The sequence below is a fragment of the Glycine soja genome, chromosome 4 (assembly GCF_004193775.1).
Source record: "Glycine soja cultivar W05 chromosome 4, ASM419377v2, whole genome shotgun sequence".
Lineage (NCBI taxonomy): Eukaryota > Viridiplantae > Streptophyta > Magnoliopsida > Fabales > Fabaceae > Glycine > Glycine soja.
In genome coordinates, this window is record NC_041005.1 from 14,829,857 (window position 1) to 14,849,399 (window position 19,543).

Below are 19,543 nucleotides of genomic sequence, written 5' to 3' on the forward strand. Positions count from 1 at the left end.
ATATGACATTTTATTTTCATTTTTTATATTTTTTGCATGAACTTTGAAATAAAACTGATAAATATTCTTTTATTGTTACAATGTTACTTTCTTGCAATATAAAATAGTTAAAATATCAAATATTAAAAAAAATTATTTACCCTTAAAATTGTGAAATTCCTTTTAATATTTATTATTTGAATTGAAATTGTAATTTTGGAAGATATATAAATTATGATTGAAAACTTGTAAAACTAGATTAATTTATAAAGAAAATATTTTGATAATTTTTAAAATAATCAAAATATAAAAGCAATGATATATGAAATTTAACTTTTAAATTATAAGAATTATTTTAATTGATCGAAAAGTTTTGAGTCTAATTTGTATATTTTTTAAACTATACCTATGACTTCTTAAACTTTTGAACATTACTAATAATGTTGGTAAGCAAATCTTTCAAAACTTATAATAAGAGCTTCAAATTTTCTATATTATTATAAAATATACAACTGAAACCTAATTTTTAAATTTATATTGTTATTGTGATTTTCTATAATTTATTAATTAGACGATTATTCTTAAAAGAATTCAGCATATGTGTTTTAATAAATGTGCACTTGATGCTGAAATTGTGCATTATAGATACCTATTAGGAAGAATCATAGAGAAAGGAAAACCAACAGAGTATTAAAGTGGAAAAGCCGAATCTTGAACAACTTAATTACTAGAACTCAATTGTATGTTGTTGTTTCTATTTTTACTTGGACGCCTGGGATGTTAACTTGACAATTGCTGCAATCACATAAGCAATGTTTCAAAATGTAGCTCTTAAATACAAATTGTGATTCATAATGCCTCGATGACTATCAGTTCCACCATCCAAGCACAACAAAACCACCATAGTGCCCCGCCCTGAGACTTAAGCACTCCTTCAAAACACAGAAATCCATCAACACCAAAACACAACTATGGCCTTAATAGAACACCGATACCATGGTGGATGTTGCGAGGTGCACCAGCCATATTTCTTGTGCACCCAGCAATAAAATTTAATTTCAAAAATGTCCTTCTTACTTTCTTCTTCCTTTTAAGTTTCTTTTTTTTTTTTACAGTAACACATTCATTCCTTCGTTTTCTCAATTTCTTGTGGTTTCATTGTCGTGAGAGGTGCATTGTGTCGCTTCGGTCAAGGTAAAAGTATTACGGAGGTGTGCCGATGGTGGTTGTGGCGGTGGTTGGTTTGGTTGTCAATACGTCGAAGATATGTCGGTGTTATTTTTTTCCGTAACATACGGATTAAAGAATCCGTAAGTTATATAAAACTTACGGATTGATTAATCCGTAAGTTTTATTATAACTTACGAATTAGTTAATTCGTATAAGTTATACAGATTACATAATCCCTATAACTCATACGGATTAAGTAATCCGTAAGAGTTATATGGATTACCTAATTTATATGAATTATATGGATTACGTAATCCGTATAATTCATACGGATTAACTAATCCGTATGAGTTATAAGGATTTTTATTTTTTAAAATTAAAATAAATATTAAATTTTTAATATTTTTAAATTATAAATATGTTAGTATGATTGTTAAAAAAATTAAATTAGTGTATAAAAAAATTATTTGTTTATTTATTTATTTGAAATGTAATTCGTATTATTGTTTTAAATATTTTTAAATAAGTGTAGATTGATAATTAATTTGTAATTATTTATTTTTATATTTTGGAAATGGTATTAATTGTAAAATTTACACTTGTAATTTATGTATAATTTATTTGAGTTGTTGTGGTCTAAAATTGATTGTTTTGTATGGTCATAATTTCATGAATTAGAATTAAGTTGAATAAAATAATTTTTTTTACTACGTATGGTTCGATTATAATTTTTTATGCATTATATGGTTATGAATTGTAAGTAGAAAAAGTTGATGTTATTGGTTTTTGATATATAGGGTTATCAATTTTAATGTTTTATTATCCGTATATGCAGTAAAAAATTACGTAGGATTTTGTGTGATAGTATATGTAGGGTGTGGTTAGGGGTTGTTTGTTTGTGATATTCAAACTTTTGAATGTGTTGTTAAGATGGACGAAGATCAATGGATGTATGACAATATAATGTCTGAAGAAGTTGATATGAATGAACAAACTGAAGACGAAACTAGTGTGAATGAAGAACATATTGATTGTTTCGATGCGTTCAATACTTCTCAGGTATTAATGTGATTTATTGTTATTAAATTAATAAAATGAATGTCCCTTTGAAGACTAAACTTATGTGGATTGCATTGTAGGTGTTTGCTACCTGATATGATGTTTTGAAGTGGGAGGAAGGACTGGTATGAGAGGAAGGACTTCATTTGTCTTAATTAGTTATGAAAGGAGTGGTCAGTATAGGTCTAGAAAAAAAAGATTTTGTAAAAAAAGATATTGATAGTAGGAAGTGTAGGTGTCCCTTTAAGCTTCGTGGGAAACCAGTGGTTGGAGGCCAAAGATGGATGATGAAGTTAATGTGTGGGAGTCATAATCATGAAATGACGAAGTCATTAGTTGGACATCCATTTGTTGGTCGATTGACTAAGGATGAAAAGACAATTATTGCTGATATGACAAAGTCAATGATGAAACCAAGCAATATTCTGCTAACGCTGATGGAGCACAATGCCAATAGTTGAACAACAATCAAACAAATATACAATGCAAGAAGTGCATATTGTTCTTCCATAAGAGACAGTGATACTGAAATGCAACAACTAATGAAGCTTCTTGAACAGGATCAGTATATTCATTGGCATAGATTAAAGGATGAAGATGTTGTATGCGATATTTTCTGGTGTCATCCTGATGCAGTGAAGTTATGTAATGTCTGTAATTTGGTATTTTTGATAGATAATATCTACAAAACAACAGGTACAGACTCCCGTTACTTGACTTTGTTGGTGTGACACCAAAAGGGATGACATTCTCTGCTGGTTTTGCCTATTTGGAAGGAGAGCGTCTAAATAATATGGTATGGGCTCTAGAACGGTTTCGAGGTCTTTCTCTAAGACATGATGCTCTCCCTGGAGTTATTGTTACCAACAGAGACATAACATTGATGAATGCAGTGAAAACTGTATTCCCTGAGTGTACCAACTTGTTGTGTAGGTTTCACATCGACAAGAATGTCAAGACAAAATGTAAATCCCTAATTGGTTAAAAAAATGCATGGGATTATGTCATGAATGTTTGGGGGAGTTTGGTTGATAGTCCTTCCGAGCATCAGTTTGATGATTGCCTTAAGAAGTTTGAAATTGATTGTTCACCATGCCCAATGTTTGTTGACTATGTCAACCAAACATGGACAATTCCCCACAAAGAAAAATTTGCTAAAGTCTGGACGACTAAGGTGATGCACTTAGGAACACAACAACAAACAGGTATGAGAATTTGATTTTTTTATTAGGGTTTAGGAATTAATGGATTTTAATTCTTGTATTTGTTTATTATTTTTTGTGTATTTCAAATGCAGGGTTGAATATCATCATTGGGCTTTAAAATGACTATTACAGAACAGTCTTGAAGACCTATGTAGTGTTTGGGAAGCCATGAACAACATGATCACGCTACAACACACTGAAATTAAGGCATCCTTTGAGACAAGTACACATATAGTTGGACATGTTTTTAAAGTTACCTTATACAAGAGGCTACTTGGTATGGTATCAAGGTATGCTTTAAATCAGATTGCTACTAAGTTTGAGCGTGTGCATTATGCTAGCAAAAACCCTTCTTGTTGTGGATGTGTCATGAGAACTATTCACGGTCTTCCATGTGCATGTGAGCTATCCAAATATGTTGTTGGTACCATACCACTTGAGACAATCCATATGTTTTGGCGGAGACTAAGTTTTTCAGACAAAGGGTTATATGAGCCCCAAGTGACCATAACCGAAGAGATGAAAACCATATCTAAACAATTTGAAGAACTTGATGTTTGTGGCAAAGTTACTCTAAAGAGTAAACTCCGGGAAATTGTCTACCTTGATCTAAACTCTATGTGTCCTCCTCCAGAAAAGGTCAACACCAAAGGTACTTAGAAGAAATCTATGACCAAACATCAAAGATCAACAAATCGTGATTCGTCTTACTAGGAGTATGTTGATGCTTTACATGCTGTGCAAAATAGTAATTCTTCAGTAAAGCGTAGTGCATCACCATCTGACCAGGCAATTCCAAGAAGGACCATGCCAATGTTGAATCTATTTCATTCGTTCATTCATGATTCCATTGAAAAAACTGTCGATGTCAAAGAAGACGATAACTATGGATATTGTGCAATTGATGCCTTATTAGGTATGGGTGAAGATTCATGGTCTTTGGTGTACAACCATTTGCTTAAAGAACTTGCCAAATGGTCTGATGAGTATATCAACCTCCTTGGTGGCATAGACAAATTTGAGGAATTAAAGAGGTCTTTACTTGTTGATGGATTATCCATGGTATGAAATTTATGTTTTGTTTTTTATTTAAAATTTAGTTTAAATAAATGTGATTCATATAGCTGGTTCATGCAAGTTACTATGGATAAGTGGATGAATATAACTGACATGGGATATGTCATTGCATCAAGGTTTAATGTTATCCTTGTATCATTGTCTCTGCAAAAAAGCATGACATTTTTTCCTCTTAGAAGTCAACCACCAATAGATTCTTTTATGCATCGCGTAATATGTATTGGTCACGTGTATGACACTTATTTTGTTCAGGTAGATTCATCATAATGTTGTTTTTAAATTTATGAAATTAATTGTGTTATCATAACTTGAAATTATTTGTGCATGTGTAATAGGTTTATTTAAGAGATCGTTATCCCTTATCGCCTCTAGCTTTGTTATGGTTTAGGAATTGTCATCTTTAGGCAAAGCAGTGACCAATTCCATATATTAGTAGAATGTAAGAGTACAAAAATTTGATGATGTTGATTTAAGTGAATAGTGAACATTTAGGTACCTATGACATTGTCATGTACTACAATAATATATAGTTGTTTCATTGGAAATTCACGTAATTATGTATTATACGTTACGTTAAAATGGATTAGGGCTACTATAATACCTAGGGTTTAGTGTTACGTACGTTGTTAGAGTTAACTGTACGTGAAAATTAGGGTTTAGTGTTATGCTTTAGGGTTAAATAATTTACGTTTGTCAATAGAAATATAAAAAACAATTCAAATAAAATTGCTAAAAGAAAAATGTTGTCAAATAAAATAAAATGATAAACATAGTCTATAAATTTTCCTAAAAAATTCTAAATTTCTTCATGCGTGATCCGTGCATCGCCTTTGTCGCGACCGCACATATACATTGTGATCCATAGTGACACCTCTAGCAATCCTTAGGCAGTCTTGCATGACATTGTATGTTTCTGTGCCTCCAGTCATTATCCTTAGGTTGAGCAACCGCTCCAACCTTTCAACTATTGCTTGGCAAGCCTCCTATGACATTCACAACAACAGATAAGGTATAACCATATTGCATGTTTAAATTAAATGAAATTAAGAGTAAGATGAATATATATGTTGCCACTGCATGTCTAGGATGCTTCATATCAGAAGGTGCATGGACAGGTGTTTCCTCCATAGCTGTTGCTGCCATCGAGTACTGAGGCATATCTGGTTCAACATATGTTTCATCTTGCATGACAGGTGGATGTTTGGGTGGATCCCCGGGTTGTGTCGACCTCATGAATGGATGCGAAATCATGTAGAACCAGTCCAAGTAGTCCGGTGCACATTGTCCAAGCACAACACAAATCTGGCCCACCGATTTAAGGTAGTTAGAGAAATACATCCATTTGTCGTCAATATTTTCCAAGCATAATCTTGAACCCGGAGAGTGTGGAAGAATTGTCTAAACATACACAAACTGCCACACAACCTTCTCTGGTCGGTGTATGACAACAACAGGACCCCATCGGATATGTCTAGAAAAACATGAAATCGGGTCGAAGTCTCTAACTGCACCGTGGTTAATGTAAGGCATCCAGCAAACATCAGCAATTGTCAGTCAATCTAAATGCTTCTGATACGTTGACGCTGGTAATGCCTTCGTAGAGGTCTAGCAGCAAACACGTGGTGACCTTTCATCATAGTCTTCATCCATAAAAGCCTCAGCAATAGATGAAAAATGCTCATAAATCTAACATTACACAAATTTTAAAAACAAAAAAATATCAAATCAAGACATAAAAAAATTAAATAAGAGTAAATGACAAGTACTTGTAATAGTGTGATATATCCAGCAAGTTGTCTGTTGTCACTGTTACAAGCATCATTCAAATTATCGTACATATGCACTAGGGCAACATCTCCCCATGCGTAGCTTCCACTCTGACTGAGGTCTCGAAAAGCGCCCAAGAACACCACATGCACGTGTGTTGCACTCTTGTTAGCAAAAAGAGTGCAACCTAGCAAATGTAGTAGATAAGCTCAAGCTGCTACAGTCCACTGTTCGACCTCACACTTGCTATAATAAATATCTTGTAACCAAGATAGTCGCACATATGCCCCATGACACTATACTGTGTAACATCCCAATTTTTGTAATCTAGATTAAAAAGGATTGTTATTTATAAATAAATAGAGTTTTAGAAAAATGATGAGATTTTATAAATAAATAAATAAGGAGATATAATTATTAATTAAAATAATGATTTGAGAGAAAATAAAAAGGGTATTTCATTTATTTGTCTGATAGAAAATAAAATAGAGTTTATTTTTATAAAATAAATAAATAAATATAGAGCAAATAATAGGCTGAGTACCCTAGGTATAAATAGTTATGTTAAGTCAGGTGTCTCTTTTTGGCCTCGTTTTCGTTTTTCCCCTTCTCCTCTCAAAACCCTTTCTTTTTCCCGCAACCCACCAAACCTGTCTCAGAAACATGACGATCTCGGACTCGTTCACCGTTGGATCATTCTGAAATTGGATTATCACGTTCGCAACCCAATTTCGAACATTCTCACCGTTGGGAATTTCAAAATCATATCTGATCTGAGAGAAAAACCCTTTGCATTGTAGCATTTTAATTTCCCGCAGAAATTGAAAACTATCTCGGTAAAACTACGATCACGGTTTCGTTAACCGTTGGATTTTCATGAAATTTGGATATGATGTTCGAAATTCAATTGCGCACACTTCCACCGTTGAGATTGTTGAGATAATATTCTTGGACGGTTAAAATGGAATCGCATGAAGACAGTACAAGTGGAGGATTCAATCTCTTCTCCGTCTCTCTTATGTTTGGAAATTCTATCGGAGCAGTCGGAGGAATAATTGAAGGAATCTCAGGGAACCGCTAGAGATGTTACTATCGCTGGCTGAAGACACGTGAGTCTGCTCAGAGTAAGGGATGAGTTTATCGCAATTGGGGGTTAGAATGAACATGTGTAGGAATTCTTAGAGAACTAAATTTGAGTTTATTTTGAAATGTTTATTGAATTATAATTTTTCCTTTATAATTATAAATAAAATATTGATGTTCTGATGAGAATTGTTTGATAAATTGTGCTCTTGATATTTTTATAGTTTGACCTATCATCTTGATATAATTGTGTAATATTATTTGAGGGGTTTTAGTCCCGAGGTGGTGATAATCTTTTGTATAAATTGTTATATTGAGAATATGAAATGATGATTCAGATTGTGAGTATGTGGTGAATTGAACACGTGATGAATGATGAAATACATGTGTATTGAGATGAGATGTATGTATTGAGTTGTGAATTATGAACTGTGCAATTACACAATTGTAAGACCCTTTAAAAGCAACGAGTATTGTGATGGGATTCACTGTGGGAACCCGACGAGTTAAAATGATTTTGGAAACAATTGAGTAAATGTGTGTATTGCATAGTTTATAAGTAAAGTGTATATGATTCATGAGGTGTGATAACATGTTAAATTGAGATTATACCATGGTGATTGGGATTAAGTGTTTGCGATAAATTGAGTATGTATATGATTGAGATATATATGTGCATTGAGGTGTTGTGTGCATTGAGTTGTGAACTATGAATTGTACAATCACACGACCATAAGTCCCTTTAAGGGTGACGAGTTGATGCTAAGTCCCTTTTTGGGCGATGAGTTAATGTTAAGTCCCTTTAAGGGCGACGAGTTAATGATAAGACCCTTAAAGGGTGACGAGTTAAAATTATTTTGAGAACAATTGAGGAGTCGTGTGTTTTGTACAGTTCATAGATAGAGTCTGTGTGGTAAAATGTTTTCTGGGTTGGACCTGAATCAGGAGGGAGAGGCCCTGACGAACTCTTCAAAGTGTAGGCCTTGGGGGTCACACGGTTTGAGTGCTCCTTTAAGCCTATGTTGATCCCATATGGTTGGAGCATTCTCGCAAAACACTGTGACCCTGACTGGTCTCCCTATGATATTACCTAGTGAGTGACTTGACTTACTAGTGTGTAGTTTGTCTTGTCATGTGATAACTCACTCCCGATTTGCTGTTTGTGTTTGGATCCTGTGATGATCTTGAACTTTGTGTTCGGGGGAGCAGATGAATAGGTGGATGACTATGAAGAACCTCATGCTAGAGGACACGAGAACACCACCCTCTGATAGGATGTGACATTAGGATATAGGTTCTATATTAATTGTATGAAACTTAGATGACCTTGTTTGAGTCGAGATGACTTTATTATTTATTTGGACAAGTTTGAATATGATGTAGAAGAAAGTGAATGTGAGCATTTTACCCATTTGAAAGACTTGTATTTAAAAATGTTTTTTAATTAATATTTGAATTTTTATTCCTTTATTAATATATATATATATATATATATATGTAAGGGGTAGAGGGTGTCACATACTGTCTCAGCTCTTACTTCATCTCCACTGACTTCAAGTAACTCCACTAACACCAACACCACTTCGTCGACATGAAGTCTTGAAGCTGTGGAATGCGCCTGTGATGGGCAGATGAAACAAAGAGGTCACATCATCGAGGGTGATGGTGACCTCTCCTACTGGAAGATGGAAACTGCTAGTTTCCTTATGCCACATCTCCACAAAAGCCAATGTAAGTCCCCGATCGCCAGTGTCCAATGAACATGCGATCAAAGGACTTAATCTTGTGGCAACGACTAACCCTTTAATCTCAGCAGCAGGCCTCCCAAATTTCTGAACCTTCCTTTCATGGGAGAATAGCTTCAATTCAGGGCATTCCTAAAAAAATTTAAACAATTTTAGCAATAATAACAAATACTTATTGAAATATAATTTATTTAAAACTATAAATATTTCTCCATTCCAAACAATGACTGCAACAGGATTAGCATAGGCAGTCAGAATTGATGTGTCATGCGACCTGCTTGCAAAACCATGGGCATCAACAACTGCTTCTTCAAGTTGTTGGAAGACCTCTTCAGCTGTGTCATCCACGTGAGGAACATCCTCAGCAACAGCGACAACTTCCCGTTACCTACGTGCGGATGTCGTGGACCTTCGCCGCTAGGGAGCTTCATCTGAAGCACGATTATCTTCTCTCCCAAGGACTCTTCCTATAACTTTTCCTAAAGCATGACCTAAACCTCTAATTCTAATCACAATCTGCAAATTTGGACATACATACAAATTTATGTCAAAATTCAAACATTACTTCAATCAATTACAATACAATCATTCATAAATTAAAAAATTATTATTATTATATATATATATATATATATATATGTATATATATATACATACATTACTTCAATCAATTACAATACAATCATTCATAAATTAAAAAATTATTATTATTATTATTATATATATATATATATATATATATATATATATACATACATTACTTCAATCAATTACAATACAATCATTCATAAATTAAAAAATTATTATATATATATATATATATATATATATATATATATATAAATTTTCAAATTTTATTTGTAATTAATTTTATATAGTGAATTAACTTCTTTATTAAAAAGCAACTTAAAAAAAATAATATAATTAATTAATTACATAAAAACAAATATATAATAATTATAAACATATTTATAATTAAAAATAAAACAATAGATTTCTCAAAAAAAATGAAAATTATGTATTTTTATTAAAATATATTAACTATTTCAAAACAACATTCTAAATAATATATTTACAATTAAAAAAATAACTATTTAAAAACATAATTCAAAATAAACTATTTTTATTTAAAAAACAAACAATATCTATTTAAAAACAAAAAAGATTAATATACTTACAATTAAAAAAACTATTTAAAAGCATAAAACAATAGCTTTTTCAAAACAAAAATTAAAATAATCTTTTTTTATTAAAATATATTAAACATTTCAAAACAACATTCTAAATAATATATTTAAAATTTTAAAAAATACAATAAATATTTGAAAACCTAATTCAAAATAATTTATTTTTATTTAAAAATTAAATAATAGCTATTTAAAAACAAAAATAAATTTAATATATTAACAATTAAAAAAATATCTATTTAAAAACATAATTCAAAATAAACTATTTTTATTTGAAAACAAACAATTTCTATTTTTAAAAATAAAATTAATATATTTACAATTAAAAAAATTACTATTTAAAAACATAATTGTAAATAATCTATTGTTATTTAAAAATAAATAATATCTATTTACAAAAAAAAATTAATATATTTATATTTAATAAATAAAATAACTTTTAAAAAAAATCAAAATAATACTTTTTATAAATAAAAAATATTTACTATTTTATAAAAATAAATAAAATTAATTTATTGATATTTTTTTTAAAAAAAATACAAATTACATAATCCGTATACGTTATATGGATTAAGTAATCCGTATAAGACATATAGATTAGTTAATCCTTATGTGTTATACGGATTACTTAATCCGTATATCACATATGGATTTATATAATCCGTATGTTACACGGATACGAAAAGCGACATTGAAAACCAGAAAAAAACTTACCTCAATGGCAAATACCACGACGATGGTGTGGGCGACTGTAACAGAGCAAACAAACATTGACGAAGACGATGTCGCGGCAACAAAAATGCAGAGATGGTGGAGAGAGGAAGAAGCGTTGTGGCAGAGGATTACGAATGTGCCATGAGGGAGATGAAATGGAGAGGATTTTTAAAATTTAAGTGAAGAATATTTTTTACACTTCACATAAATTGCTGGGTGCACCTAGCAGTAGCCTGAATTGGAGCTTACTTTTGAGTGCTGTTAGGTGCACCCAACATTTTTGCTGGTGCACCCAACAAATTTTCTAAATGGCAAAAATGCCCCTAGGTTTTTTTTCCTTATAAAAACTTTTTTTCCTGCGCTACACAACTGCCATTTTTGTTCACTTTTTTTCTCTGTTTTTGTGCGGAATTGTCTCGGGTTCGTTGGTTGTTTGTGAACGGTTAGGTGCGATGAAGGTGAAGGTGCGTTGCGGTGGTCGGCGGCGGCAAACGAGGTACGCAGAAGGTGGTTGCGTTGTCGCAGACGTACGGATCACTTACGAATCAACTTGATCCGTAAGAGACTTATTTTTGGTATTTGATGTTTTTTGAATTTAGATTCCTTTTTTCTTTTAAATTACTAATTTTTTTGTATGACAATTTTTTGTTTGAGTTGGTTAGATGGGCGAAGATGAGTGGATGTATGAAATAATGTTTGAACGAGCGGATATGGATTATGAAAATGCATAAGCATGTGGTGCGAATGAACCACATGTTGATTGTTCGGATGCGTTCAATACTTCTCAGGTTATAATGTTAATGTTTGTCACAGATTTAATAAAATGAATACTGGTAGAATACTTAAATTATGTGGATTGCTTTGTAGGTGTTTGAGTGCCGAGAGGATGTTTTGTGGTGGGCTCGATCTGTGGCTCATGAAAACGGATTTGTGGCGGTGATTTTAAGGTCGGACACAAACACAGGTAGTAGAGGAAGGACTACGTTTGTGTTAATTGACTGTGAAAGGAGTGGCGAGTATAGGTGTAGGAAAAAAGAATTTATCAGAAGAGACACTGGAACTAGGAAATGTGGGTGTCCCTTCAAGCTTCGTTGCAAGCCAGTGGTTGGAGGAGAAGGCTGGATGGTGAAGTTGATTTGTGGAGTGCATAATAATGAATTGGCCAAGTCATTAGTTGGACATCCATATGTGGGGCGATTGACTAAAGCTGAAAAAACACTTATTGCTGATATGACGAAGTCCATGGTGAAGCCAAGAAACATTCTGCTAACTATGAAGGAACACAATGCCAATAGTTGTACGACCATTAAAGAGATATACAATGCAAGAAGTGCATTCCGTTCTTCCATAAGAGGAAGTGATCTTGAAATGCAACATCTGATGAAGCTTCTTGAACATGATCAGTATATTCATTGGCACAGAATAAAGGATGAAGACATGGTTCGTAATATCTTTTGGTGTCACCCTGATGCAGTGAAGTTAGTTAACGCATGTAATTTGGTGTTTTTGATAGACAACACCTATAAAACAAACCGGCACGCGAGGAATCCTCGTCGTAGTCCTGATCAACAGTGGACTCCACGACTGAGAGAAAGTGCTCGTAAATCCAGCACTACAGATATAACATCAAAATGATAAACATTAATAATGAAAGTCTAACAAAATTTAAAGTTGAACGTTGTTGAACCTCAACGAATGAAAAACATGTTTGTTACCTGTAGTAGTGTGATGTAACCGCCAAGCTATCGGCTGCTGCTGATAGAGGCATCGTTTAGCTGGTCGTACATATGCACCAGAGCAGCCACTCCCTAGGCGTACCTCCCAGTCTGACTGAGGTCACGAAGGGCCTCCAAATACACAACATACACATTGGTTGCACTCTTGTTAGCAAACAGAGTGCAACCCAGAAGATTTAGAAGATATGCGCGAGCCGCAGTTGTCCAATGACCTGCCTGGCATCGACCCTCATATATATCACATACCTACTACAAGCGTACATACGGTCCACGACACTGCTCTGTCTCAGCCTTGGTAGCCTCTACAGAGACCATCAATAAGTCCACCAGGATCTAAACCGCATCATCCACGTGCAAGGGCTGAAAGGCGTGCAAGTCACCAACCACGGGCAGATGCAGAAGTGAGGAGATGTCGTCCAGCGTGATCGTGAGCTCTCCCACAGGGAGATGGAAACTAGACGTCTCCCGGTGCCACCGCTCGACAAACGAGGACAAAAGTCCCTGATCGCCAGTGTCTACCGAACACGCGATCAGAGGACTTAGTCCTGTCCCAGCACTAGTCCCTCAATGGCAGGGACAGACCTGCCTAAACTATGGACCTTCCTCCCGTGAGAGGATAACTTCAACTCAGGATGCTCCTGAATTGAAGTATAAAGGAACACAAAATTCGTTAAAATCATCATTTAAAGGAAAACTAATTTCAATCATAAAATATAATTAATAAGTAACTAAAAATAAATATTATAAATACCTCTCCCGTCCATACACTGCAAGCAACGTGATCTGCATACTGGGTCAGCACGGATGGGTCGCTCGGACCACCCGAAAATCCCTCATGCTCATCCTCAGCAGCCTGCGCGCCTGTGTCTGCAGGAATGTCTGCCCCAGTGTCCTCTACATCAGTTGGTGCCATCGGGTCATCTGGAAATATGTCAGCCTCTACATCTGGCGCATGGACCACTGGCTCATTGTGCACCGCAGTCACAGGGACTCGCTGCCTCCGTGCGGATGCAGTAGGCCTTCGACGCTGCGGAGCATCATCAGAATCATCACGATCTCCTCGACCCACACCTCTGCCAGTAACGTGACCTAAGGCACAACCTAATCCTCTGGTCCTAACCATGATATGCAAATGAGTACTGCAAATTCCATCACTGATTTCATTCTCTCAAATTTCATTGGTCTAACGCATATAGTCATTATGTTTTTTCAGGCACTACTTGGTAGAAAAAGGATATTCACTTTGAAATTAAGATATATGCATTGCTTATAAGTGACACTGATTTGGAAAGATGAGAGATTTGGGAAGCAATATCCCCTTCAAAGTTAGAATCAGACAAGTTGACATGTGTGAGTCTCACAAACCCACCAAAGCCAGATGACAAATGAGAATGATTAAAATCATTGAAAGCATGGTTGAGTGAGTGATTAAAATCATTGAAAGCATGGTTAAGTCAGTTTAGGATTTTAGAAACTTTCTCATATGCTAGTTCAGGATATTCAAATTGACCACATTTTGATGCTGACTACCGAGTCATTATCGTATTGGCAACATTATAGCCCTGTACAAGTTTATGTTGACATTGAAATACAAGGGAATTTACCTCAGTAACTCTTGAAGAACAACATGCACGCAAGCACACACACTTGAGTTATAATTCGTCATACTGACACACTCACATAAACTAGTATATATCAAGTCAGGGTCAGAAAGTTGATCTACTATTGAAACTACTAGCTAAGCAGATAGATGGTTGAGTTGAATAATGACATTGCCATTTGTGAATATTTTGGTCACGTCATGGCTTCTTGTACATGTTTCTCTGATATTTGGTCATGCTAAAACATTGAAATTTTACCAAGCCTTCTGTTGTTGCAGTTCGTGATTGTTTCCTTGACTGGATAGGGTGTACTCTTCTATAGCGGTTATAAGTTCTTCACTAGAGGCAAGGGCAAGAATGAAGAGGTACATAAGTTAACATCTATAGGAAAATGTTTGGTATGAATTTTTGGGCTGCTTCTCACACTCTAGAACTTTCTCACGAATTGAAGTTTGCCATGTCTTGCTGCAGATAGTTGCAGAATCAAACAAGGCTTGAGTTTGCTATAACATCTGCTAAGAAGTTGCCCTACTTGACTTCAGCTCTCTCTAGTTGTGATTTTTATCTTTGTAATAATGGACTAGTTTTAGTAGCAATATATGGTTTGGAATATTTGGATAATTTCAGACAAGCACTAGGTATCTTTTGGAATTTGTTAAATGAAGAAAATTGTCAACATCTCAATATAATCATAATTCATGCTAATCAATATATACTATTTGGATAATTTCCTGAAAGAGGATATATCTATATATAATCATAATTCATGCTAATCAATCTATACTATTTATCTATATGTCAACATCTCATTATTTACAACCAAATTGTGACTAAGGTCAAAACAAATTGTGACAACAATCTAATAAGAATGATCCAAATTATAGGCAATATTTACTCTTCTACCAAAGTAATACTAAACGTTGAAAAAAAAATTCATCAAATATATCAAGTACTCACGTTGTTCAGAGTTCAAATGAACACCTTGTGACAAAGAAATAGCCTTGATGAAGTAAGCTGCAAATTTCAGAAACAAAAACACATAAAATTCAGAGTTAGCAATTTTTAAAATGCAGATTTAGACAGTTTACGGATCATGTTGATCATAAAGAAACTTATAGATCAACTTGATCCGTAAACCGTGTCTACACAATTTACGGATCAAGTTGATGTTCTTTCGGATCAACATAATCCTAAACAACCTTACGGATCAACTTGATCAGTAACGTTCACGTTCAATCTTATTTTTTTAAAAATGCTAAATATTACAAAAATAACAAAGTTAAGTATACTCTAACAAGAAATTGCTTGGTATAACTTCATAATTAAAAGGGCTAACATATTATTGTTTATGATATGTAATTATTTTTAAAAATAATGAATTAAAATTTTATCAAATAACTATTTTATCAAATGTCTATAATGAGGAGGTGGATGCATCACCAAAATGAGCCAAGGCTTTTCTTAACCATTCTAACTACTCACCAGGAGGCTTTTTATCAAATGTCTATAACCAGGAGGCTTTTCTTAATGGTTTTTTCTAACTAATTAAATTTCAATTTTAAAATTAGCCCATGTTTTTTCTTAATGGTTTTTTCTAACTACTAAATAAATTTCAATTTTCTCACAATTTATGTAATATTTAACATTTTTTAAAAAATTAAGATTGACTGTTAATATAAATTAATACAAAAATTTCAATTTTCTCACAATTCATCTAATATTTAACATTTTTAAAAAATTAAGATTGACGGTTAATATAAATTAATATATAAATTTCAATTTTACGGATCAAGTTGATCCGTAAGCTTCTTTCGGATCAACATGATCCAGAAAAGCTTACAGATCAACTTGATCCATAACTTCTATTGCTGCAAACAACGCCGACGAACTCAACGCAACGATGCTTACCTCGACAATGGCGACGCGTGGAGGCAGCAACACCATCGACGCGGTTGCACAACGAAACGCCGACGAAGAAGACGAAGATGGGGAACAAATGCGCTGCGGCTGATGAAGACCGTGGGTCAAGCTTTTTCGAGACAAGCCTAGACTAAAAGGAAGAAGAACGAAGGTGAGGAAGAAGAAGCAGAATGTGGGAGGGAGGAGACCAAAAGCTTCAGTAACGAGGAAGAAGAAAAAATGGTGAGGAAGAAGAAGCGGAACACGGGAGGAAGGGAGAGAGACGAGAATGAACCGTTTTTTTTAAATAATTAAGCCAGGGGTAAAAATGTCTTTTCCCCTTAAGTGCTGGGTGCACCAGCAAATATGCTGGGTGCACCTAGCAGGACTCCTTACTTTTTATTATGAGCCCATTACCCATGGAGGCCGAAATAGTAGTAAAACCTAAACGCAATCCTAACCGTCCAATTTAGGTGTTGTATGAGTCGTAGCCTACTTTAAAAAGCAGCACAAACCCTAATTTGTGCCTCCGTCACTTTTCTCAGCTGCTGTTCCTGCGCGTGAACAAGCCTCAGGTAGCTCTCACCTTTCTTCTTCTTCTTCTTAGATGCTTCAATGCAAAATTGTGTATATTTCTCATTCTAGATCTTAATTACGCTGTTACGTTTCTAAGACAGTGCTCGTTATATTCTTGTTTTGAAATTTCGCGTCTTTTTTTGCTTCTGAAAGTGGATCGCTCTCCTGTTTTTGTTCATTGTTTTCTGGATTAGTAGTGCTTGGGGTTGAATTAGAGGTAGAGCTATCGTATTTTTCGATGTTCTGTTTCCCTTGTATTTGGTTTTAGATTTGTATGTTTGAGCTGTTATTGTTTTGGAAGATGTAGGACTCTGAAAATTGCTTTGATTTTCTGTACTATGTGTGATTATGATTATACCAAGATATATTCCCGTTAGTGTGAGATTAGCCTCTTGAGTTGTGTGGCTAAGCTTGCTCTCTGGAAAGATGTTAGCTGATAACTGTGCATGTATTTAGTTAACGAGACCATCCAATGTTTTATGAAAATGCTGCAAAATAACAATTTTCGTTGTATATGTTTAATGATTTTGAATAAAGACATGCTTTTTTTTTATTGTGATGTTTGATATATGTTGTAAATTATTATAAGCGTTCTGGTCTATTGTAGTTGAATTCTTCTTGGTTTTCACTGCCACCTATTTTTTTAGGACATTCTGATATTGCATTACTTTTCGCCTATTGAATGTATCAAATGTGGTTATTGTATTTGTTGTTTGTGATTGATCTGCTATGGTTATGCTTTCTTGTGCTTATCCAATTACCTTATTACATAATCTAACTTGTTGTCGTGGATGACCTGTTATGTGTAAGGTAAGCCAAAGCCATGGTTAAGCATAACAATGTTATCCCCAATGGACACTTCCGTAAGCACTGGCAGAACTATGTGAAGACCTGGTTCAATCAGCCAGCACGGAAGACAAGAAGACGGTTGGGTAATTTAACATATTTTCTTGTTCTTTTGAAACTTCTTAGTAATTTCTGTGTTAGTCTTTTGTGGTAAAAAGATCAGCTTGAGTTAGTATTATGGTTACTTTTAATTCTTTGACATGTTATTGCTGTATTCTTCAGCTCGTCAGAAGAAAGCTGTGAAGATTTTCCCCAGACCTACAGCTGGACCTCTTAGACCCATTGTACATGGTCAAACTTTGAAATACAACATGAAAGTGAGAGCTGGAAGGGGATTTTCCCTTGAAGAACTCAAGGTAATACTTGTATCTCCTATTTTAATTGTATGTAGTTATTATCCAGCTTGATATTTATAACTCCATGCCACATGAGTTTTGAGGTACTAAACCCAAACCTCCGTGTATCATTTAGTGTTTCACAATGGAAGAGCATGTAATGTACTAAACAGTTAACACATTAATAATTAGTTATTTCATTAGAAATTTAATTTCTGGGAATGTCCTTATTACTTGTGGGTTTTTAGTTCAATTCTTCCTGTTTTTTAACTTGAAGATAATATTACCCTAAAATTATTTTAAGCATTTATTTATTATAAAATGAAAATATGCTAAACATGAGTTCTGCTTTTAGATATGTTTCTGATATTATGTATTCTCTATATTATGCCATAGGCAGCAGGGATTCCCAAAAAGCTTGCACCAACAATTGGTATTGCTGTTGATCATCGCCGCAAGAACCGTTCTTTGGAAAGTCTGCAAGCTAATGTGCAGAGGCTGAAAACATACAAGGCCAAATTGGTTGTGTTCCCAAGACGGGCACAGAAGGTTAAGGTAATACAGATGTTCAATTATCTGTTTTGATTGTGTGGGCATTGTCTTAATTTTGATATCATCATTTCTGGTGAAAGGTAAAAAGGAATGATGTTTGTGTGAAATCTGACTGTTGTTTTATTGTAGGCTGGTGATTCTACTCCCGAGGAGCTTGCAAATGCAACGCAAGTCCAGGGTTCTTTCTTGCCTATTGTGAGGGAGAAGCCAACTGTTGAACTTGTAAAGGTTACAGATGACATGAAGGCTTTTAAAGCTTATTACAAGCTTCGACTTGAACGCACAAACAAACGCCATTATGGTGCCAGACTGAAGAAGGCTGCCGAAGCTGAGAAGGAAGACAAAAAGTGATGACCTTAGAAGTCTCTCGTTTGTAGTCCATCCATATAATAGTTGTTGCAAGACAATTTTTGCACGAGATTGATTAGCTCTATTCAGAACATGTTCAGTCTAAAACATGGATATTTTCACCCATTTTTATTGTGAACTTTTATTCAAGTTTGTTGGTTTAACTAGCATTTTGTTTTGTCTGGATTAATTTGGCAGTATTGTATTGATTTTGTTCAGAGGCTGTTTTCTAATTGCTGTTGGCATAGTTATTAATTTATTAGTGATTATGGGATAATAGTTAGTCTCTTCTCTAACTCAGCCCCACCATAATGGTGGGAGGTGGATAATTTCTGCTAGGTTTTTAGACTTCTTCCCACAGAAAGAGCTTTAAATAGGCATTCCTATCTGCAAAAGTATAATTTTTCTGGGAGAAAATAAACTCAACCCAATTGTGAGATGGTAGATGCATCCAATAAAAAGGCGAGACTTCATAAATTATAAAATTGATTGTTTACTCAAATAAATTACATTTTATTTTTCAAGAACAATTTAAATTGTGTTGAGATTTTTTTTGGTAAATCATAAAATGATGTTGAAATTAAATTTAAAGATAGAAATGAAAGAGATTGAAAAGGAGAAGTAATTGAATTAAGACAGTCACCATCAATGAGTTGTATATGGG

General features: G+C 34.1%; 1 protein-coding gene across 2 annotated transcripts; it reads left to right on the top strand.

The window, feature by feature from the left end:
- Positions 1-16,654: 16,654 nt before the first annotated feature.
- Positions 16,655-19,112, top strand: LOC114409403 (60S ribosomal protein L13-1). 2 transcript variants are annotated; one of them, XM_028372850.1, is made up of 5 exons: positions 16,655-16,797; positions 17,609-17,730; positions 17,867-18,000; positions 18,376-18,534; positions 18,661-19,112. In XM_028372850.1, exons 2-5 carry the CDS (start codon positions 17,622-17,624, stop codon positions 18,880-18,882), a joined length of 624 nt encoding a protein of 207 aa, XP_028228651.1. In that variant the 5' UTR covers positions 16,655-16,797; positions 17,609-17,621; the 3' UTR covers positions 18,883-19,112. The 2 variants fall into 2 exon arrangements, with proteins under 2 accessions (XP_028228651.1, XP_028228652.1); XM_028372851.1 differs by having other exon boundaries at positions 16,723-16,797; positions 17,614-17,730.
- The last annotated feature ends 431 nt before the right edge of the window (positions 19,113-19,543 follow it).

Coding starts and splice junctions, on each gene's coding strand:
- LOC114409403 (XM_028372850.1), top strand. CDS start 17,622: ATGGTTAAGCATAACAATGTTATCCCCAATGGACACTTCCGTAAGCAC. Junction 17,731..17,866: donor GAAGACAAGAAGACGGTTGG/GTAATTTAACAT, acceptor TGTATTCTTCAG/CTCGTCAGAAGAAAGCTGTG. Junction 18,001..18,375: donor TTTCCCTTGAAGAACTCAAG/GTAATACTTGTA, acceptor ATTATGCCATAG/GCAGCAGGGATTCCCAAAAA.